Source organism: Nomascus leucogenys, chromosome 12, assembly GCF_006542625.1.
Source record: "Nomascus leucogenys isolate Asia chromosome 12, Asia_NLE_v1, whole genome shotgun sequence".
NCBI classification, from domain to species: Eukaryota; Metazoa; Chordata; class Mammalia; order Primates; family Hylobatidae; genus Nomascus; species Nomascus leucogenys.
The window spans coordinates 80,249,420-80,273,451 of NC_044392.1; the positions used below are offsets into that span (position 1 = coordinate 80,249,420).

The 24,032-nt window shown below is 42.7% G+C and overlaps 1 protein-coding gene across 1 annotated transcript; it reads left to right on the forward strand.

Moving 5' to 3' along the window:
- The first annotated feature begins 1,956 nt into the window (after positions 1 to 1,956).
- Positions 1,957 to 14,557, forward strand: F3 (coagulation factor III, tissue factor). Its single transcript, XM_003260067.4, has 6 exons — positions 1,957 to 2,277; positions 3,439 to 3,550; positions 7,614 to 7,813; positions 10,606 to 10,784; positions 11,395 to 11,554; positions 13,272 to 14,557. Exons 1-6 carry the CDS (start codon positions 2,178 to 2,180, stop codon positions 13,406 to 13,408), a joined length of 888 nt encoding a protein of 295 aa, XP_003260115.1. The 5' UTR covers positions 1,957 to 2,177; the 3' UTR covers positions 13,409 to 14,557.
- Positions 14,558 to 24,032: the final 9,475 nt, after the last annotated feature.

A 24,032-nucleotide genomic window follows, 5' to 3' on the forward strand; every position in this document is an offset into this window, starting at 1 on the left:
ATTTGTTCTTGTGAACAAATTTCAACAGTGAAATTTTAGATATGTACTTTTTAATGGTGCCAAACAGCAGTTATTATAGATCAACTGCTGTTTGGCACCATTAAAAAGTACACTTGGCACCGTCAAAAAGTTCATCTGGCCACAATTAGATCAGTCAGGAAAAAACACTTCGCAATGAAATATTATTTACCACGTTTTCTTCCTCTCTCTTCTTGAAAATAGTAATGATTTTAGCATTTTTAAATCTTAAAGAATGTCATTCCATACTTACTAAAAAGCCTGTGCAAACACCCAACATCTTCTCTTTCCTGTCTGACAATTTTAATGGATATACAAAATAAATAGTCATCTAATTTATCAATATTTAAGGCACATTTTGTATCACAATACAATGGTAAACATTTTTCTTATCAAATGGCTGATCTTGACATTGTTTAAAGCCCTATATGATTTCAGAAAAGTCAGTGACTCCAAGTGGAATTGCAACAGTTTCTTGGGTCTTGTAACAAACCTGAAGTGTAACTATTTCTCTTCAGCTCCCTTCAATCCCGGAGAGCAAGGAATCACATCCCAGGTGGAGCTGAAGATCTCTTAGGGAAAATGACTCACGCTAGAGTCTGCATAAAAAGAGGATTGCATGGCTTAGTTTTGCAAACATAAACTTTGTGGGTTTCAGAGCTGGCAGACAGCTCAAAGAGGAAATCATCGAGGGCAACTTTCTGCTTCGAGGAAGGAAAGTCTACAAGGGCTAAACCTGGATGTGCTATTTCAGTTCAGGCAAAGGAGGAAAATTAAAATTTTGCACAGTTTTATTCTGTTAAAACAAGTGGTTCGGTAAGCTATATGAAATATGTATATAGTACGCATTAAAATGCAAGACTGACTTCCCTGGGAAAACGTGGGAAAGAAGGAGAGAGGAAACAAACAATTCTTACACTAAGAATTCTCCAGTCGTGTCTTGCAGGCAATATAGAGTAATAATAAAAATGACAGGAGATCCTTTGACAGGATGGCTTAAAATGCCACTCAATAGAATAAGAGTTGTTCTCATGCCTGGCAAGTTTACAGGAAAGCCCAGAAGGAGAAGCCCGAAAATAATTTAGAAAAACCAAAGCTTAAAACTAGTGGCACACAAGTCTGGTTACATTTTTCATTTTCATTTTTGGTTCCTCTGCATTTCGGTGGAACTCGGTCCCACAGACGTCTTCTTCAATGTGAGAACCATCCTCTCTGGAACTACAGAGCTGCAGATGTCACGCTGGAATTCTCCCAGAGGCAAATTGCCAGATGTGAGGCTGCTCCTCCTCAGTCACTATCTCTGGTCGTACCGAGCGGTGCCTGAGCCACCCGACCCTCAGACCTGTGAGCCGAGCCGGTCACACAGTGACTGACCACCGGCATTCGCACCGCCTTTCTCCTGTGCGACCCGCTAAGGGCCCCGCGAGGTGGGCAGGCCAGGTATTCTTGACCTTCGTGGGGTAGAAGAAGCCACCGTGGCTGGGCGAGGGCCCTGCTCACCGCCACACATTTGCTTCGCTGCAGGTCCCGAGCTTCAGCCCCAGGTGGGCAAAGCGTCCGGGAAATGCCCTCCGCTGCCCGAGAGGAGCCCAGAGCCCGTGCTTTCTATTAAATGTTGTAAATGCCGCCTCTCCCACTTTATCACCAAATGGAAGGGAAGAATCCTTCCAAGGCGCCCTCCCTTTCCTGCCATAGACCTGCAGCCCACCTAAGCTGCACATCGGAGTCGCGGGCCTGGGAGAAGCCGGGGGCCTTGGGGGACCCGGGCCCCGGCCGCACCTAGACCCGCCAGCTCCACGCTCGGCGGCGCGGTTGAATCACTGGGGTGAGTCACCCCTTGCAGGGTCCCGGAGTTTCCTACCGGGAGGAGGCGGGGCAGGGGTGTGGACTCGCCGGGGGCCGCCCACCGCGACGGCAAGTGACCCGGGCCGGGGGCGGGGAGTCAGGAGGAGCGGCGGGGGCGGGCGCCGGGGGCGAGCAAAGGCGCGGGAGAGCACGCCGCGGGCCCTTTATAGCGCGCGGGGCACCGGCTCCTCAAGACTCCCGGCTCCCCGCACCCCCTCGCACTCCCTCTGGCCGGCCCAGGGCGCCTGCAGCCCAACCTCCCCAGCCTCCGGGGCGCCACGGAACCCGCTCGATCTCGCCGCCAACTCGTAGACATGGAGACCCCTGCCTGGCCCCGGGTCCCGCGCCCCGAGACCGCCGTCGCTCGGACGCTGCTGCTCGGCTGGGTCTTCGCCCAGGTGGCCGGCGCTTCTGGTGAGTGGCACCAGCCCCTGGAAGCCCGGGGCGCGCCACACGCAGGAGGGAGGTGACAGTCCTGGCTGGCAGCAGGCTCGCCCTGGTTCCCCGGGGCGCCCATGTTGTTCCCCGCGCCTTCGGGACTGGGCTGCGCTCACCCAGCCGGGCTTGAATGAACCCAGTCCCTCGGGCGCCGGCGGGAGTTGCAGGGAGGGAGTTGGCGCCCCAGACCCCGCTGCCCCTTCTGCTAGAGTTTTGCTCGGAGTGTCCGAGTAATTGGACTGTTGTTGCATAAGCGGACTTTTGGTTCCCGCTTTAACTCTGGGGAAAGGGCTTCCCAGTGAGTTGCGACCTTCGATATGATAGGACTTGGGCCTGCGTCTGCACGTGTTGGCGTGCAGAGGTTTGGTTATTATCTTTCTTTATATGTGCGTCTTCCCTTAATAAAGAGCGTCCCTGGTCTTTTCCTGGCCATCTTTGTTCTAGGTTTGGGTACAGGCAATCCAAAAGGGCTGGATTGCTGCTTAGATTGAAGCAGGTACAACGTTGTGCATGCCCCCTATTTCTACGCGGTGTTCGGGACGGCGTAGAGACTGGGACCTGCTGCCTGCGGCAAAGCAGACCTTCATAATAAATTATCCTGATCCAATACAGCCGACGGTGTGACAGGCCACACGTCCACGTGGGTCTCTGTGGAAGTGTAGAGACATTTCAGATAAAAGTGGAAAAAGTGAAGTTTGGCTTTTTTTCGTTTGTATGCAGTCCTAACTCTTGTCACACGTGTGGGATTTGCCTTTTTTCCATAACTTACTGAAAACCCTTCCTGGAGGGCTGAACCTGACTCTTCCTGAGCTGAGTCCCGGACTGGCACACTGATGGCTCTGGGCTCTTCCAGGTCAAGTTGTAACAAGGCTTTGCCCATGAATAATTTCAAACGAAAATGTCAAGATCCTTGCTGGTGTCCTGGGATTACAAGGTGAATCTTGTCATGAAGAAATTTCAGGTCTAGAAAAAATTTGAAGATTCTTTTTCTCTTGATAATTCACTAATGAAGCTTTTGTGGTTGAAAAATAAAAAGTGAGGTTTATGGTGATGTCAGGTGGGAACGTGTTTTATACATCAACACATTTGAGTGCTCTGAAGTGCATGTAATAATAGCTGTTTCTCTGTTGCTTAAAGGCACTACAAATACTGTGGCAGCATATAATTTAACTTGGAAATCAACTAATTTCAAGACAATTTTGGAGTGGGAGCCCAAACTCATCAATCAAGTCTACACTGTTCAAATAAGGTAAGCTAGGAACAGAAAAAGAAAATTAAGGCCTTTCATGTTTCTACTCTCCTATGCTGAACAAGAATGTCTTTAAAGCTGATTACTGGATGAAATTATTTAACAGATGATAAATAAGAAGGCATTCATGGCAATTCGCTGGCTGGTGTCATACTCTATTAGGCCTGCAACATTTCCAGACCTTAAACTGATAGAACATTTTAATTGTTTTAATTGTTTTTGGAAATGGTGGGAGAGTTCCTAGGTGGAGTATAAACAGTGGAGTGGTGAACCATCTTGAGTAGACGCTAAAGTGTGCTTTGGGTCATGATAGATTAGTTAATCTCATCTAAACATTGATGTCTTTTTCTGTTGCTGTCTAGACTGTGAACAATGTCTAACACCTTAGGGAAGAGGTGGGGAGGAATCCCAATGTATACATTGCCCTTAAGCAGTGTTTGATTCATTCATCTTTGGACTCCGTGAATCGAAATTTGGTAGAATACATGATCTTAGTGGAGGAGGCCAAATGCGTGACTCACTGAGCCTGGCAGAGCAGAAATACTCTGCTGTCTGCACCCTCTGGGTCTGGGGTGGCTCTGCTTCTTGGTGCCTCAACTCTGATTGGCAGCTGTCCCCAGGAGCCGATAATTCAGCATATTCAATTTGAAGGTTATGTCTTCCTTGATGGTTTTCACCACGTTCTTGGCAAGTTTTTGGTTTTTGAAATGTTCTAGGAGGCTTGGTAGAGATCTTATGAAATAGAGAATAGCTGCTGTGGAAATTATTTTAATGCTAATTACATAAAGGTACAAAAGTAGCACCAGCTAAAACGAAAGGTATTTTGCTGTTCTGTTTTGTTTTAGCTTGTGCCAGGCCTTTTACAGCATTAGGAATGCAACTTCTAGATACGTTGCATCTTTTAAGTGAATGTTCTTGTTTTTCAAAATGAACTTCATGACAGCAGTTGCCAAACCAGCAAGGAGAACTTGCATGCATACGTGCATGCATGTGTGGATATGTATGGGGGTGGGGGGAGAGAAAGATGAAGGGATTTCATAACCTGAAATAATGATTACAGTTCTGGTCAAACTTGTCAATTCAGATTTCACCAATTGAGAATTAGTAAGTAATTTCTCTGATACAGGCCTGAAGTTTACCTTAGTAAACACTTTACTTCTATATGGTAAAAATTAGATTTGGGGAGGAATGCTTACCTCCTAAATATATTCAATCTAATACTTGAGGGACACATGGGAATATATTTATGATTCATCTGTTTTTTAAACATAAGCCTTTGTTAACTGTAAGTTCTTGAACTTTATAAGGCTGCTGTTATTTAAATGAGCACAGCTCCTGATCTGCAAACATCAGAGTGCAGGGCTACAGCTTGGGGGATGCCAGCCGACTCAGGGTGGTCCTGTGGACTGGACAATCTCTTGCTGCTGTGCTGGAGGGCCTGGGAGCTTTTCCATCAGCTCTGCCTGAAGTGTGCACGCTTCTCCTGCTCACCCCAGGAATAAATGAGATTCCTTGTTGAAAAGGACCAGAGCAGTCATTTTACAGTTGAGGAAACTGTTGCTCTGAGAAGTGAGGGATTTATTCATGACTACACTGATGGTGAGTGCCCATGTCAGGTCTGGAACCAAAGTCTACCCAGTATCCACACACCACCACCCCTCAGGTGGCTCTGCCACAGTCTGATGGGAGGCCCCAAAGCGGGAGGAAGAAGGAAAGTCTTGCCCACTGCATCTCCTCAGTTGGCCTTCCTCCCTGCCTGTTTTCCCTCCCTACAGTTAGCATCTTAAGCAGCTGCCCCTCTTCCCTCCCCACTGCTCTCACTACGGCAGCCTGGCTCCAGCCGCAGGACACTACTGCTGTGCAGAAGCCCCTACTTGGAGCTCCAACTGCATTTTTCACCTTTGCTAACAGTTTTCAGTGGTGGTTGGGAAATGTGATTGGCTTAAGCCTTAGCACAGACCATCACCGGTGATATTCATTCCATGGAAATGTTCTGAATTCTAAAGCTGAATTTACAAAGCTTCTGGAAAACAACCTGCAACCAAATTAGTGACTGAATTTTTTAGTTAACTCAAAATTCCAAATCAGAGGGTTTTGCAATGCCTGGAGGAATCTTGGAGGCTTTTAAAGTGTTAATGCTATTAATGGCATTCAGAGGGATTTTCTACAGAATTGTCCCTTCATTACCTGTTTATACAGTTTTACTACTTACCATGGTACTGTATAAATCCTTGTGCTAAGTTTTGCTATAAAGTATGTGGTCCCTGCTGTGAGCTGGGAGGAACCAAATACTGTATCTCTATGGTACATAGAAAGCCCTAGGAGACTTTCTCCTGTTATCTGAACAACTATTTGCTGCAGTGATAAAAAGGAAACAGCATAGTCTCATTCGCTTTTTGAAATGGAAATGATAAAATAAAACACATCTTGGTCATTCTGGAACAAAATAGCCTCTCTACTTTTATCACATAAATTAAATAGAAACCAAAATATTTCAATATCAATCTTAGTTTGTGCACTTTAGGATAAAGAATGTGTTCACCCAAATCCTTTTGGCCTGGTTACTTACTTCAGATTTTGAAAGAAAATACATTTATGGCTTTTATGTGTGAATTTAGACAATGGAATCCACATGGTGCTTCGTTTTCCCTGAGATTATGTATTAATTCAACCTGTAAATGCAAACCATCTAATAGTCAGCGAGACCCTATAGCCCTGCTGCTTAATGGGGGCACGCAAGGGCATGCACCCCTCGTACCAGGTAGATTGTGTTCATATTAACAGCATCATGGAGGAACTCCTGCTGGGGGACAGGGGAGGGAGATGTGGAGATTCCTGGAGCAGGTGGAGTTGGGACCTGGCCTTGAACGATGGGTCTGGCTCTGGCAGTCAGTAATGCCAAAGGGAAGAACAGCATAACTGTCACTTTCCATGGGACAGAAGTGTGTGAATCAAGTTGCAGTGACACTTCACCTATTTATTATTTTGGTCACTTAGAAGAATTTCATTGTCAGTAGAAGTCCTTTAAATCATTTCCCCTTCGATGATGTCTCACAAAAGAACGATCTGTCTTTAGCTTTTTAGTCTCAGACTTTATTAGACAGATACTACCTGTACTGTTATTCTGTAATCTTTGTTGGGATGGATTCACATCTTGCAAAAGCAAGGGAGGCATGTAGTATAATGGGGCAAACAGACCCAGCTCTGCCACTCGTTAGGTATGTGACCTTCTGCAAGTTGCTTAGTGCCTGTGAGCTTCAATGTCCTCATGGATAAGAAAGATCCAACACCTTCTTGGAAGGATTATATCAAATGAAGTAACATGAGTAAAGAGTCCAGTAGAATACCTGGCATATAGTGGAGTCAATGAATGATTAGTAATAGCATTAATAGTGGTCATGAGAGAATATATGTATAACATGTTATTATGTAGACTCGCTATATAGACTCTATTCTACATAGAATATAGAACATGTTATAACAAACAACTATAATAAGTAGACTATAGTAAACAACCTCACTTTGTCTCAGCTGCCTCATCTTGATGGAAAACTGCTCTTTCTCCCCTGTAACCATGACAGAGCGTCTACATTCTAAGAAAGATATTTAACGAAATGGTTAAGAGTACAGATCCAAGAGTCAAATAACTGTCTGGTTCAAAGTCCAGCTGTGCGATTTTGAGCTAGTCACCCAATCTCACTTTGTCTCAGTTGCCTTGTTTGTAAAAACAAGGCAAATTACAGAGCCATCCCCTGGGTTGCTATGAGGACTCAAACATGCATCCCAAGCATTCAGTGTTGCTAGGTATGATGGCTCACACCTGTACATTCAGCACTTTGGGAGGCCGAAGCAGAAGGATCAGCCTGGGCAACATAGCAAGACCCCATCTCTACAAAACAATGTTTAAAAAAAAGCAAAGTTCTCAGCAGAGTAACTGCATCATTAGGGTTGATTGTAGGGCTCCTGATGTTAGCACAGAACACCACAGCCAGGAAGCAGCCTATCTTGTTGGGTGCAAATTGTCACATTCCATTTATTTTTCTTCCTTCTTTTCTTTCTTTAGCACTAAGTCAGGAGATTGGAAAAGCAAATGCTTTTACACAACAGACACAGAGTGTGACCTCACCGACGAGATTGTGAAGGATGTGAAGCAGACATACTTGGCACGGGTCTTCTCCTACCTGGCAGGGAATGTGGAGAGCACCGGTTCTGCTGGGGAGCCTCTGTATGAGAACTCCCCAGAGTTCACACCTTACCTGGAAAGTAAGTGGCTTGGGCTGTAATACCATTCATTCTTGTTAGAAACGTCTGAACATTCTTGTGATCTTGTGCCTTTAGGGGCTACTAAATTAAAAATATTTACTCTTCTTTTCTCAGAAACTGTTCTATACCACAGCCCTCTTCACACGTTCCAGATGTGGTAGGAGGTTCACAGAATGTGAACTTTGGAGCTGATGACAGTGTCATCAAGTAACTTTCTCCCCCAGTCAGTCCCCAGACCCTGTTACTGTCTTCAGTAACCAGCTGAATGTGTGTTGGGAGAGGGGGGGCCAGGGAAGGGGGTAGGGATAGGAAATCCACCAAGGCCAGAGTTTTAGCTTTTCCATAGATATATATAGATATATATATATATATATATATATATATATCTCATATATCCTGATTTTTCTGTCCCATTATCAGACCAAAAATCCCAGTTGAGGATTTTTCCCAAATGATCATAAATCGATGAGGAAAGTCCATGGTTTCCCTCTGAGCCCATAATTAGCCTAATTATGCTGACCTTTTCTAATCAGTTGGCCATGATTTGAGTTCCATGATGTGCCAGCACCTGCCCAGCCATCTGCCTGTCACCCTCGTTCTGGTTTTGGAAAGGTGGAATACTTTCCTCCTCAGCCTTTGCCCCTGTAAGCTGGCCCTAGGAGCCAGTAAAAGAATGAAGAGAATCCCCGTCAAGTAGGAGATTTAAATTCTTTTGCCGCCAACTGTGGCTCTGAGCTAGGCATTTTAGATAAACGCATGTAGCACATTGAGTAGAGTGAAATTAGCTTCTCTTGTAAGGCCAGCTGGTTAGAATGAAGGTGTGTGAGTGTTAGGCCCAGCGAGAGAGAACAGTTTCTCAAGGTAGGAATGGTGAAGAGAAGGGGTGGATGGACAACCAACCAAGCATCCTCCTCTGGTATCTACTTTGAGGGTTGAAATAGGGGGCCTGACCCCAGGTGAATGTGGCTGCCTTCCCACAGCCCCCATTTGCAAGACCCTCCAGACCCCCAGGTGCTTCTGCTTGTGTCTTTTGTGGCACCAGGCAAGAATGTAGCAGCGTCAGCAGCCCCTCTGGTGACTCTGGCACGGTTGACATTCATTTCCCCCCTAATTAATGGCATCCTCATGATTCTCTTTTATATTAATAGTTCTTGAGTTTTTTTGTAAGCTACTTCAAATCCTTTGTTGGTGCAAGAATGTGTTTCTTTCGCATGTGCACACACATATTTGGCCTGTGAATTGATGTTTGTTTTCCTGTCATTTAACCAAAGCACATGAGATAATTGAGCCATTGTAGAGACCCAGTGGTTAAATCCAGCTTCTCAAGGTACCAAGGACATTTCCTGGGCTTTCTCACAGCCCTACATATTTTTGAACCTAAAATATCATAGTTTATGCTACCACCCTATTCAATATAGTAGCCCTAGCCACATGTGGCTGTTGACCACTTGAAATATGGCTAATGCTGTTAGTATAAAGTACACATTGGAATTTAAGAAGTGTAGAATATCTCAAAACTTTTTTATATTGATTACACGTTAAAATGATTATATTCCAGATATATGCATTTGACTCAAGCAGTGCATGGCTGAGAGGCACCAACTCCCTGTGCAGTTGAAAATCCGAGTATAACTTGACTCCACAAAAACTTAACTACTAATAGCCTACCTATTAGTTGACTGTTGACTGGAGCCTTACCAATAAGATAGATAGTCGATTAACACGTATTTGGCATGTTGCGTGTATTATATACTATATTCTTACAATAAAGTAAGCTAGAGGAAAGAAAATGTTATTAAGAAAATTATAAGGAAAAGAGGCTGGGCATGGTGGCTCACGCCTGTAATCTCAGCCCTTTGGGATGCTAAGGCGGGTGGATCACTTGAGGTCAGGAGTTCAAGACCAGCCTGGCCAACATGGTGAAACCCCATCTCTACTAAAAATACAAAAATTAGCCAGGTGTGGTTGTGGGTGCCTGTGATCCCAGTTATTCGGGAGGCTGAGGCAGGAGAATCACTTCAACCCAGGTGGAGGAGGTTGCAGTGAACTGAGATTGCGCCACAGCACTCCAGCCTGGGTGACAGAGCGAGACTCTGTCTAAAAGAGAAAGAAAAAGAAAGAAGGAAAGAAAGAAAGAGAGAGAAAGAAAGACAGACAGACAGACAGACAGAGACAGAAAGAAAGAAAAAAGAAAGAAAGAAAGAAAGAAGACAGAAAGAAAAAAGAAAGAAAAAGAAAAGAATTATAAGGAAGAGAAAATACATTTACTATTGATTAAGTGGAAGTGGATCATCATAAAGGTGTTCATCCTCATCATCTTCATGTTGAGTAGGCTGAGGAGGAGGAGGAGGAAGAGCAGGGGTCACGGCAGGAGAAGAGATGGAGGAAGTAGAAGGAGGCAGGCACACTTGGTGTAACTTTTATTGAAAAAAATTTGCATACAAGTGGATCCATAGAGTTCAAACCCATGTTGTTCAGGGGTCAACTGTCTTTGGTTAAATAAAATGTATTATTAAAATTAATTTCACCTGTTCCTTTTTACTTTTTCTAATGTGACTACTAGAAAACTTAAAATGACATCTGAGGCTCCATTGTCTTCCCCTTGGGCCAGCACTGCCACAGAATGTCTTAGGATTCAGCTCCGGGCCAGCACGCCTGCTTCTCTCAGGGAGCTGGTTTTATGCAGATGTTTTATATGAGAGATAATTAAGTTGTCAATTGTGATAACGAAACAGGATTTGCCTTTGTACAGAATTCTTCGGTTCCAACCAAGCTCATTTCCTTTGTTTCAGCAAACCTCGGACAGCCAACAATTCAGAGTTTTGAACAACTGGGAACAAAAGTGAATGTGACTGTGCAAGATGAATGGACTTTAGTCAGAAGCAACGACACTTTCCTAAGCCTCCGGGATGTTTTTGGCAAGGACTTAATTTATACACTTTATTATTGGAAATCTTCAAGTTCGGGAAAGGTGAGCATTTTTTAATTTGTTTTTATGACCTGTTTTAAATTGTGAATACTTGGGTTTTACAGCCCATTTCTTCCCCAATTCAAAAATAGCAGAACAGGGTTGTTGAGAAGGTGGTGGAGTAGAAGGGGGAGTGTCCACTGTGGGGAGGGGTGGACAATAGGCCTGGTCCTACCTGTGACTCTGCAGTACCTTGTGACTCTGTGCAGGGCCCCCTCGGAGACCCAAGTTCCTCAGCCAACCGGCTGGATCAGGTCATCTCTAAAGGTCCTGCCACGCTCACATTTCTCCCCCTATTGAGGATCCCAGGCACAAAATTTGTTTTTGGTTCAATGCATAATACTCCCTTCCTTTTTCTTTTACTGCAGATATCTTCTAAAGGGGCTCAATAGGGTTCAATATGCCTAAATTGGATCTTCTCAGTTTTGGAAAAGGCATTTTTAGCAGTGATCAAGGGAAACTGATTAGCCAAGTCACTTCTAATCCTTCACATGTCAGCTATGTTCATGTAGGCTTTGCTTAGAACCTAGGTTTTTACTTCCACAGTGACTTAATAAAGGGGAAAGAATTGACTCTGAGCCCAGATGAATTAAGAACTCTTATCTTTTTACAGAAAACAGCCAAAACAAACACTAATGAGTTTTTGATTGATGTGGATAAAGGAGAAAACTACTGTTTCAGTGTTCAAGCAGTGATTCCCTCCCGAACAGCTAACCGGAAGAGTGCAGACAGCCCCGTGGAGTGTATGGGCCACGAGAAAGGGGAATTCAGAGGTGAGTGGCTCTGCCAGCCATGTGCCTGGGGGTATGGGTGCCTTCTGGAGGAGTAGCTCCACCCTCAGGGCTGGGATATACTTCCTTGGTTAAATATTCAGGAAAACGAACTCCCTAGAGGTTTTTTTGTTGTTGTTTGTTTGTTTTGGTTTTGATTTTGCTTTTGGTACTCTTAAGATTTGGGACATTTAGCAACGTTTCTGTGTTGATCGTGCCCTTGTATTAGCAAGTGTTTTCTTGAGCACCTACCATGTGCTAAGCCCTCTGCTGAGCACTGGCTACACAAACTATGTTTAGGATTTAGCATCAAGTCACAGATTTCCCTGGGCATTTTTTCATACTTAAATTCTAATTCTGGGGGTGGCTTCTGGACCAGCTGCAGCAGGACACAGTAGACATTCGTGAGTACCCACTGTGGGCTGTCGCCACAGAGGCCATAGAGTCTAACCCATCAAGGGAAGGGATCGAGTATATCAAATATACCCACATGCATGCATGTGTGCATATGGCTGACACGTGTGTGTACATGCATGTGCATATGTTGGGAGCTCAGGCACATTGTACGAGGAATGGTCCCTAACTGGAAGTGCTGTGGGTCTTCAGACTCATGCAGGAAGCTGCAAGCCTGTGTGTCTCGCTCCATGCCTTACAGGGAAAGTATTCTGAGTACTTTCAGTGAAGAAAAGAGTCACGGGAAATAAACGATGGCTTACACTGGGTGTGGTGGCTCACACCTGTAGTCCCAGCACTTTGGGAGGCCCAGGCAGGCAAATCACTTGAGGTCAGGAGTTCGGGACCAGCCTGGCCAACATGGTAAAACCCCATCTCTACTAAAAATACAAAAAGTAGCTGGGTGTGGTTGCACATGTCTGTAGTACCAGCTACTCAGGAGGTTGAGGCAGGAGAATTGCTTGAACCTAGGAGGCGGAGGCTGAAGTGAGCTGATATTGCACCACTGCACTCCAGCCTGGGTGACAGAGCGAGACTCCATCTCAAAAAAACAAAGAAACAACAAAAAGAGAAATGATGGCTTAGCTCCATGTGAAGATGAGATTTGAACATTTTAAAACACTTTAAATAAACTGTTCTCTCCTGTTTATTGCCACTGACAGGAGAGGTTTCTCTTTACCTCTGGCCCTGCACCCCTCTGAGCCATCCTACCCACAGCCTTCAGTCATCGTCCTAAAGCCTAGCTCTAATTCCACTGCCTCTCCTTTTGTGCACACACACTTCTCTGCTTCCCTGGCCCTTCTCTATCTTGGAGAGGCATTTCAAATGCCACTTCCACCAGAAAGCCTTCCTACTGCACCAACTAGTTACTATCTCTTCTTCACCCGAATCGTGGTAGCACTTTGGATCTCCCACTTTGCACTTAGGGTTCACCTTCTGTTATAATCATTGCCATCAATCTCAGCATTGTTTTTAGGCACTTCTTTCCAGCCGTTGTTCTTACCTCCAACTACATATCTTTTCTGGACTGTGCATTATTCAGTTTATTAAATGCCCATTAAATGTGTTTAGCCATTGTCAATTACTCTGAAACGTTCAGGGTTTGACAAATTCTTTCCTAATCTAAGTGTGGTAGAAAGAGTGGAAGAAAGAAATTTCAAATTGCACAAAAATAGGATGGTGTAATTTGGGGTTATGCCCTCAATTTTGCCCACTGATAAATGGGATTTGAGCTCTCCAAGTTGACTAAATGCCCTTTATTTTTCAGAAATATTCTACATCATTGGAGCTGTGGTATTTGTGGTCATCATCCTTGTCATCATCCTGGCTGTATCTCTACACAAGTGTAGAAAGGCAGGAGTGGGGCAGAGCTGGAAGGAGAACTCTCCGCTGAATGTTTCATAAAGGAAGCACTGTTGGAGCTACTGCAAATGCTATATTGCACTGTGACCGAGAACTTTTAAGAGGATAGAATACATGGAAACACAAATGAGTATTTCAGAGCATGAAGACCCTGGAGTTCAAAAAAAGCTCTTGATATGACCTGTTATTACCATTAGCATTCTGGTTTTGACATCAGCCTTAGTCACTTTGAAATGTAACGAATGGTACTACAACCAATTCCAAGTTTTAATTTTTAACACTATGGCACCTTTTGCACATAACATGCTTTAGATTATATATTCCGCACTCAAGGAGTAACCAGGTCATCCAAGCGAAAACAAATGGGAAAATGTCTTAAAAAATCCTGGGTGGACTTTTGAAAAGCTTTTTTTTTTTTTCTTTTTTTGAGACAGAGTCTTGCTCTGTTGCCCAGGCTGGAGTGCAATGGTGTGATCTTGGCTCACTGCACCCTCCGCCTCTCGGGTTCAAGCAATTCTCTGCCTCAGCCTCCCGAGTAGCTGGGATTACAGGCGCACACTACCACACCAAGCTAATTTTTGTATTTTTAGTAGAGATGGGGTTTCACCATCTTGGCCAGGCTGGTCTTGAATTCCTGACCTCAGGTGATCCACCCACCTTGGCCTCCCAAAGTGCTAGTATTATGGGCGTGAACCACCATGCCCAGCCGAAAAGCTTTTGAGAGGCTGACTTCAATCCATTAGGAAAGTAAAATGGGAATTGGGTGAATTTCTAGGACTTTTCTAACATATGTCTATAATATAGTGTTTAGGTTTTTTTTTTTTTAGGAATACACTTGGAAATTCAAAACAATTGGCAAACTTTGTATTAATGTGTTAAGTGCGGGAGACATTGGTATTCTGGGCACCTTCCTAATATGCTTTACAATCTGCACTTTAACTGACGTAAGTGGCATTAAACATTTGAGAGCTAACTATATTTTTATAAGACTACTATACAAACTACAGAGTTTATGATTTAAGGTACTTAAAGCTTCTATGGTTGACATTGTATATATAGTTTTTTTAAAAGGTTTTCTATATGGGGATTTTCTATTTATATAGGTAATATTGTTCTATTTGTATATATTGAGATAATTTATTTAATATACTTTTATAAAAATAAAGGTGACTGGGAATTGTTACTGTTGTACTTATTCTATCTTCTATTTATTATTTATGTATGGTTTGGTGTTTGTATTAGCTCTACTACAGTAAATGACTGTAAAATTGTCAGTGGCTTACAACCATGTATGTATCTTTTTCACTTATAATACATTTTGGTGACTGTAGGCTGACTGCACCTCTTCTCAATGTCTTCTCATTCTAGGATGCAAACCAATGGAGAAGCCCCTAATTAGATCAGGGCAGAGGGAAAAACAAAAAACTGGTAGAAACCGGCAACCACAGCTTCAAGCTTTAAGCCCCTCTCCTACACTTCTGCTGTGTACGTGCCCATTGTCACTTCTGTTCACATGCTACTGTCCCAAGCAAGTGACCAAGCCTGACAATATGTCCACTGGAGTCACCACAAGGCACATGACTGGGGGCGGGGATGTCACATGTCTTACAGGGAAGGGAAAAGATAATGCTCTCTACTGCAGACTTGGAGAGATTTCTTCCCATTGGCAGTAGTTTGACTAATTGGAGATGAGAAAAAAAGAAACGTTCTTGGGATGATTGTATTGAAAGAAAATTAGGTAAAAGGACAATATAGGATAGGGAGAGATATAAGTGGAGTAAGATCTCTAGAGTCAATTAAAAGCTAGATTGAGAGCTCTTGGAGGGCAGGGACTGGGCCTAGCTCATGCTTTACAGCTCTTGAGGGTGACTGCACAGTGGACTCAGTCATGGCTGAGTTGAGTTGGCTTTATTATCTCTAGAATGTAGTTCTCCATTCAAATGCAAAACAGCCTTATTCTCTCAACTGTAGTAAAAGAGGGTTCTACCTAGAGATGAAAAAGGTTCTTGGCACCTACTGGGCCACAAAACTGCTTTTGCTTCCCACTGTGGAAGGGGGCACTGTTATCATCTAGGAAAAACATCCAGATGGCACACCTACTCAGAAGTGGTTCCACAAAGAAATTGAGCAAGCAAGCAGATGAGCAGCCTCAGCTCACTATCTAGCTGTTAATAAATTTTAAGTCCATTTTGTCCTTTGCACCAAAGAGATTGAACATTGTCAATAAAATTCCAAACATGAACTGTTTTATGTAACACCACATCCTAAGGAAGAATGCCTGAAACAAACCTTTGACGTCCTCATAAAAATGATAGCTGTTTTGGAGAAATTATGGAAAACAGACCAGTGGTTGGTTTATTTGGTTGGTTTTGTTTATTATTACCTTTTTTTTTTGCCATCAACACAGAGGCTGAATCTTGCACTGTTGTAGTGTTTTGTTATACCAGAGAAAAGGGATGTATTTGCAGCAGAGTCAACAAAAGAGAAACTGGCATGGGGGCACATCCTCAAAGAAGGGTGCTTCATCCATTATCTCAAATTCCTGCTCACATGGGGCTGCCTGGGACAAAAAGCTTAGTGCATTACATGATGAGGCAGAACAAGCTACAGCAGAAGGTGCCCATCCAGATATTTCCCTGCCAGGATTAATTATAGCATTATGTAATTTCTTGGCCTCATTATCTAAGGAATTTGAATTATTCCACTAAGGAAAATACTGGCAGATTGAAAACAGGTTTGGGTACTAATGAGGAATCTGGTTGATCACAAGGAAGGGATTCATTATAGACTGGAATAAGGCTGAACTGCAATAATCAGAAAGCTTCCAAACAGCAAATGTTAACCACTCCCTACTTTGCCACATCCCTCTGAATTGCTGATCCCTAACAGCCGACACTAAAAATCAGCACTGTGATTGACACGGGAGCAGAAACCATACTACAGACTGTTGGCTGCAATCCAGAAACTGTTGCCCTCCAGTGGACCAAATTATACTTCATTACTTGATCAGTAATGTACCCCATAGAGCTAATTGTTAGTTAACCAAACTATCATGCATTCTTTGTTTTGTTTTTGTTGTTTTGTTTTGTGAGACAGAGTCTGGCTTTGTCACCAGGCTGGAGTGCAGTGGTGAGATCTTGACTCACTGCAACCTCTGCCTCCCAGGTTCAAGCGATTCTCATGCCTCAGCCTCCTGAGTAGCTGGGATTACAGGTGTGAGCCACCACGCCTGGCTCATTTTTGTATTTTTAGTAAAGACAGGGTTTTGCCATGTTGGCCAGGCTAGTCTCAAACTCCTGACTTCAAGTGATTCACCCACCTCGGCCTCCCAAAGTGCTGAGATTATAGGCGTGAGCCACCGTGCCCAGCCCTTTCATGCGTTCTAAAGATATTTTTCCAGTCTTAAATTATTAACTGAATTTGGCTTACATATAAGAAACTAATACTCATGAAATCCAAAGACATTTTAGCTTAGTTTCAGCTGATGGCTTATAATCTAAGGAACTGCCCCTTAAACAATTATCTCTATTCATCAAATGGTGAATAAACTCATTCCCAAATGCTCTTTTTACCTGTTCTAGGACATGTGTACTTAATTGTGTGATTTTCCTCCAATGGTTGCTTGGAAGGTTTATTACTGTTATGACATCCTCCGACTTTCGTTCATATACTTAGAATGAATGCTTATGCTCTCCTTTCCCACAGCCCTTCCTTTTCGACAGTGATTCCAGCTTTGCCAGTCAGCACATTCCTTCTTCATGGCTGCAAAAATTGGTTTAGAGGTAGGCCTGTGACCTAACCAAGCCTAAGAAGAGTGTATATCAAGGCTCTCTCTGGGAATGGCAGGATGCTCTTTCTTGATGAACATAACGAAGAGACGTAGCCACAAGAGCTGCTGGCAGCAGTCTTGAGACCACAAAGGGAGTCAGCTTTACATGGAGCTGACATATTGGAGAGCAGTGCAGAGCAATTGTAAAAAGTGAAGCCTTTGCTTTTCATTCCTTTGGCAAGACCTTTGAATTTCACATGTTTCACATGTGTTTGTAATCACTCTTTGAGACATGTTATAGATGACTGCTTAAAAAAAAGAAAAAAGAAGTGAAGTCTTTGGTGACAGCACCAAGCTGCTAGATCAAGCCTTGCTCAAAGTCCCAACCCATTGACTTTTCACTGGACATTATCTGACTAATTGTTTAAGCGAGCTGAGTCAGGTTTTCTGTTCTTGCAGTCAAAAGCACCCTATCATGCTGTATAAGCACTGACCATCAAATATAAACACAAAGAGAAGGTGCCTAGAATGTGAAATTATAGTGTAAAACAAATTTCATTTTCATGCCTTTGCAATTACTTAATGTCTGCCCCCTAAAATTATCCCTTCACTACAGCCGTATAAATCTCTCCCATATTATTTGATCATTCCTAGCAGATGATAAACATCCTGTATTATTTTCTATCTTATAAAAAACAAATTTCCTTTGATCCCTGGAATCCCTCATCTGGATTTTCTCCTTAACTTCCTATTCCCTCTTGGACACCATCTTCTTTCCAACTTCTAAATATTGGATTAACTTAGTGCTTGAACTAAGATAATTAGTTCTCATTAGTTCTCCCATTCTCTATCAGTAATCACTCTCTAGGTAATATATTCAAGCCCATGGCTCTATTATTGAGCTCTATCATGCCAGATGCCCATAATATCTAGATGCTGATGACTCCCAAATACATGTCACAGCCCCAATCTCTTTTCTGAACTCCAGAGCTGCACTGTTGATCCAAATACTTACACAAACTCTCTCCTTGGATAGCTAGCAGGCATCTCAATCTCAACAAATGCAAAGAGAATCTTTAATTTCTCCCAAACCCAAAACCTGTTTCTCCCCTAGTCTTTCTCATTTTAAGAAACAGCCACCATTGGCTCAGGCCAAAACTTCTTGGTGTTATCACTGACTTATCTTTCTTCTCTCATGCCACATTCAATCCATCAGCAAAGCCTGCTATCTCTACCTTTAAAATACACCCCAATTCCAAAGGTCACCTCCTCTGCTCTCCCTCTACTTCAAGCCATTCCTCTCTCTCACTGGAAGACCGCAATAGCCTACTGTTCCCACAGTTACTCCCCTACAGTCTATTTTCCTCGCAACATCTAAGTAACCCTTTTACAAGTAATAAATTATGTTTTAATGGGTATTGCTGTCAACTCTATGCTCATAGGGTCCTATAAGCAATTTTATAATGTGTCAATTTGGCTAATCTGGAACTATGTTTCCCAGAGTTACAGTCCCTGTATGGTTCTAGATAATAGTTAACCGAAAGAAATATTTTCACAAGATTTGGACAGGAGAAGTGAAGCGGCAGCCATTTGGTCATCATGGTTAGAGGTGGCGAGAGACAAATGCAGGGATGCTCCCAGATTCTAGCTTGCCCTGGCTTCCCCTGACTCTGTGACTCTATTTCTAACTCATTTCTCATTCTGCTGACCATTAGGGACCCGAGGCCCCACACTGGATCTAGAGCAATCTTCCACCAGCTCTCCTTAACCAGCTCTCCCTCCCTCAGAGTCCAAGGAGGAAATGACTATATTCTTCTGTGGGGATCCAGAAAGGCTTCAAAGAAGAGGTGGATGTGAAAGGAAGGAATGATCCTTCCTTCTACAGACCCGCTGGCTTCCAGAGAAGAGCACCCAATGGATGAGGACCAAAAGGTTGCTTAGCGCACGCCAGTGCATGCGCCAGGAGCCTCCTGTCCAGCCCTTCACCGTTTAGTGCAACTTCCTACTCCAGAGCCACGAGACTTCATGACTTCCCATACACGAGGCCCCATAGTGGTACAAATAGAAGAACAGAGTCCACGGACACAATAGTAGTATTTTTCATTTCTCTAACATGTGATTTTTTTATTTAGGCTTCCTTTCCACCAGATAGAAACCATCCAAAGCAATTTGGTGACTCCCTCTGGGTTACCTAACTTTCCACTGGAGTTGTGTTCAAGTGCACATCCCGCCACCACTGTAACTGCCCTCTAGATCCCTCCACTTCCCCTCTAACCTCTCCCTCCAGCTTGGAAAGTCCTTTTCAAGTCTGAGAGTGGCAGGCTGGGGTGGGGAAGCCTCTGTCCTACTTGTTGCCATGTTCTCTTTCAAATCTGTGGTCTACGCACTAGTCCTGCTGTTCACACTGTCCTGAACCAGAGGAGATTCCACTTTTCTCTGCTTTCAGCTGCCATATCCCTTGCAGAGACAGTGATCACAGAACTGCTGAGCTAACTAAATGGGGAAAAGGGTCAAGGATCAAAAGACAGACCTGGGAAAAAACACAGATGGATAATTCTTTTTTTTTTTTTTGAGACAGAGTCCCACTCTGTTGCCGAGACTGGAGTGCAGTGGAGGGATCTTGGCTCACTGCAACCTCCGCCTCCCAGGTTCAAGCGATTCTCCTGCCTCAGCCTCCCGAGAAGCTGGGACTACAAGCACGCACCACCGCGCTCGGCTTTTTTGTAAAAAAAAAAAAAAAAGAAAAGAAAAAATGGAGTTTCACCATGTTGGCCAGGCCGGTCTTGAGCTCCTGACCTCAAATGATCCACCCACCTCGGCCTCCCAAAGTGTTGGGATTATGGGCGTGAGCCACTACACCCAGCCGTAGATGGATATTTCAAAGGATACCATTTCACCATTCTAACTAATGAAAGGATTTAAAAATCATTCACATTAAAGTGTCAATGATTCATAATATTTTATCGAGTCATACTCTTAAAATGAAAAAAAGTAAGAGAGTAAAGGTAGAATTTTACTCATCAGCTGTTGTGAGGGGATTTGGTGGGAAGGTGGAGGAGCCTTTTTTCTCCTAAATCAAGACACATGCTCGTCTGCCATTCTGTAGCAGACCCCTGTGCCTTTCTGACATCTCCCTCATCCTGCTACACTTTGCTCCATGCTTGGGGGCCCAATTGTCCATATTTATTTTTAATATTCTTTTTTTAAGCCAGACTATTTCCTTTTACAGAAAAGCTATCTGCATGGTGGCAAAGATTAAATCTTGTGTGCATATCTGATTCTCTGAAGAAATTTTGTTCATTTTCTTGAATGCATCCAAACCATTGCTTTATTTATTCCACTGTTAGTTTAATCCGATGGTTCCCAAAGTATAGTCCCAAGACCAGCAGCATTTGTGTCACCTGAGAACGTGGCAGCAATGCAAATTCTTGACCTTGACTGCAGACTTACCAAATTAGCAATCTATGTTTTCACAAGAAGCCCTTCAAGTGACTCTAATGCCCATTAAAGTTTGAGAACCACTGGCTTGATCTATTAATGACCGCGATCAGCAATATGTGTTTACTATTGACTGCAGAGAGGCTGGAAGTAGTCACAGACCCAAATGGCGCTTCCCAGGCCTTGGAGAAATCAGAATGCAACCTGCTCTGAAGCCAAAACAAATGAAGAATACATAGAGCATAGACAAGATTCTCCATCTGTAGACTGCACACTCCCTATCAAAGTTTGTTATATATGAGTCTGTTAGGATTTTTCTGGTTGCAAGGAACAGAAACTCAAGACAGCTTAAGCAAAAATGCGAAACCTATTTTTTTTCAGGTGAACTCATTGGTCTAAGATCTTTAGCCCCTTTTCACTTAAATCCTATGATTATACATTATTAAAGCATCAGTAATTAATACTTTAAAATCACTGTATTTCTGGGTGAAATGAAAATTAAAGATTCAGGAATTTTGAAACCGAGAAGCTGAAATTCATCTTGAATATATACAATTTAATAAACCTTAAAAATAGGGATCTAAAGGAGTTGTAAGAAAAATTTTTTGACATGACAATCTTTATCCAGCCTGATTTTCAAAAACCAACCAAAAAACTATGCTCCATTTGCAAAGCAATTTGTCTTCTCCAAGCATATTTCAGGCCGGAGAATAAGAGATGTAACAGACACTCAGAGGGGCAGGAAATGTTTTTTCCCTTGCATATATTAACATCATTTGGGACGGGAAGCGTCCTTTACAACTAAGATTGTGGCGCCATCTTGAGTTCGTGAGAAGGATAGATAACTTGACTGAAATGTTCACAGACTGGATTATAAAAGAACTAAAAGAATTGTAAATAAAATCCAAAATACCTGTAGGTGATTAAGCATGAAGGAACACGAAAGGGAAGCCTGAATAAATGAACCCAGGGAATATTCTGCAGATTTCTGCAACTCTACCTGTGATGGCCTCTCTAGTCCATAGCCAGAGCTCCCACCCCAGATCCTGCTACTTCAACTGTGGTCTGGGACAACAGCTTTAGCATCACTTGAAAGCCAGTTAAAAATCGAGATTCTTGGGCCCAATCCCAGACCTAATGAATGATAATCTGCATTTTCCAGGTAGTTTGTATGCACACTGAAGTCTGAGAAACTGCTCTCTATGCCTTCCTTCACAAACAGGCTAGGGGAAGTGGGATGGAAAGGGGAGACAGACACCCCACCAATGGATAGAACTGCACAGTCTTGATAAGATGCCATGTATTAAACTTAAATATCAGCAAGTTATGAATCCAAGCCATAAGAAAAGGCAGAGTAGTGATCATATTAAAAATACTACACGTTTTTCAAAGACAATAATTTGAGGACCTCTGTCTTAATCCACAGCTTCCTAAAGACCAAAAGCTTTCTTGCCTTGCTTACACTGATCATGCTCCTTGCTTCTACCAACTCAGCAAGACTGTAATGTTTCCTGGATCTCACCGAGGAGCTTTCCTCTCCTGGATTCCCACTGCATTCTCCCCACTTCCTTACTACACTCTTCTCTTACTACTGTACAAAACGGTTGTCCACCCATTGTAGCCCCTTTTCTGGATTGTCATTTCCTTGGCAAGAACCATACTTATGCATTTGAATTCACTCATCTGTTCAGTAATTTATTCTAATGCTAAGTACCTACTACATGCCTGACACTATAGATTTGATTAAAATATGAAACATATAATCCCAACTTTTGTGGAGCTTATGTATCTGCAGAGTGAAATGTCAATTACAATAGAACATAAATGTAATGATAAGGAAAGCAGGGTGTTTTGGGGAACTTACATGGAGCCACCTAACTTGGACCTGGAAGGGTTACCTACAATCTCAGCTGAAGGACATAGAGTTAACCAGGCAAGGTGGGGGGAAGTTACAAAGTGTTCCAGGAAGAGGGCATGCCAGCATCATTAAAACATTATCTTGGTCATAGATAACGCCAAAAATAAATGTGCGTTTGACAAAATTTAGAGTTTTGTATTGCCTTAAGCATTCCAGTCACTTGGTAAATTGACTGGCTAATTAGAGTTGCACCAATTATCCTTTTAAAAAAGAGAGATAGCTTTCAAAGTATTGCCTATAACTATTTTTATTTAGAATAACTGCTACTTTTGAAAAGCATTTTCAAATCCAGATCCCAGAGCTTGCTATTCCACTCTAAGAACTAGCAAAAGGAGCTTTACCTGAGTTAACAGAGATTTCAAAGAAATTAAACATCATGGAATTAAACTTGTAAGCTGAACCCTCTGTTAAGTCAGGAATGGTCTACAAGTTAACACTCTAAAAATTGGGGTTGTCTATTTTCCCTTATTATTGTCAGTTTCTATGTTTGAGCCTATGCTATTAGGTACATACAAATTAAGAAATGTTATATACTGTTTGACTGACCTTTATCGTTACGAAATGTCCCTCTTTATTTCCAGAAATGCTCACTGTCTTAAAGTCTAATTTGTCTGATATTAGAATAGTTATCTAATAAAAGATTCATATCCAGAATATAGAATATCTGGAATAGAACATTATTTAACAGAGGGCCCAGAGACTAAATAGGCACCTCACAAAAGAGGACATCTAGATAGCCAATAAACATTAAATGAGTTCAACCTCATTAGTCATCAGGGAAATGCAAAATGAAACCACAATGATGGCTGAAGATACATCAAGCAAAAATAAAAATTAAAAAAAGAGCACTGAGAATACCAAGTCTTTGCAAGGACTAGGAAGACCAGAATTCTCACACACTTACAGTGGCAGTGCCAAAGCTGAACACATTCCATTCCAGAAATGCACACACATGTGCACCCAAAGACATGCGTAAGAGTATTTCTAGGAAGTGTTCCTAACAGCTCCAAACAGAAAACAACCCAATGCCCATCAATGGGAAGAGGAATACATAGCCTATTCATATACAGATGCTGCTGGTCTTAAAATGGAGCTGCATCGCAATAAACTCACAGTTAAGTCAAAAAATGCATTTAACATCCAGGTAAACCCGTCATAAAGCTGAAAACTTGTAAGTTGAACCCTCTGTTAAGTCAGGGATGGTCTGCAATTAACCATTATACAGCAATGAAAGTGAAGGAACTACTGTCACACTTACCATGGATCAATCAGCCTCACAACGCTGAGGGAAAGAAGCCATACACAGAAGGGTATCTAATATATATAAAGTCCAAAAACAGGCAAAACCAATTTATGTGATAGAAGTCAGGAGCTAGTAATTGCAAGAGAACAAGAAGGAGCCTTTAGTGCTGTAACAATGTTCTATTTCATTTGGTATCTGGGTGTGGTTATAAGTGTGTACGCTTTCTTAAAAATTCAGAGCCTAAATTTATCAATGTTTTTGTACATATACTACAATAAAATGTTTACAAATTTAAAAA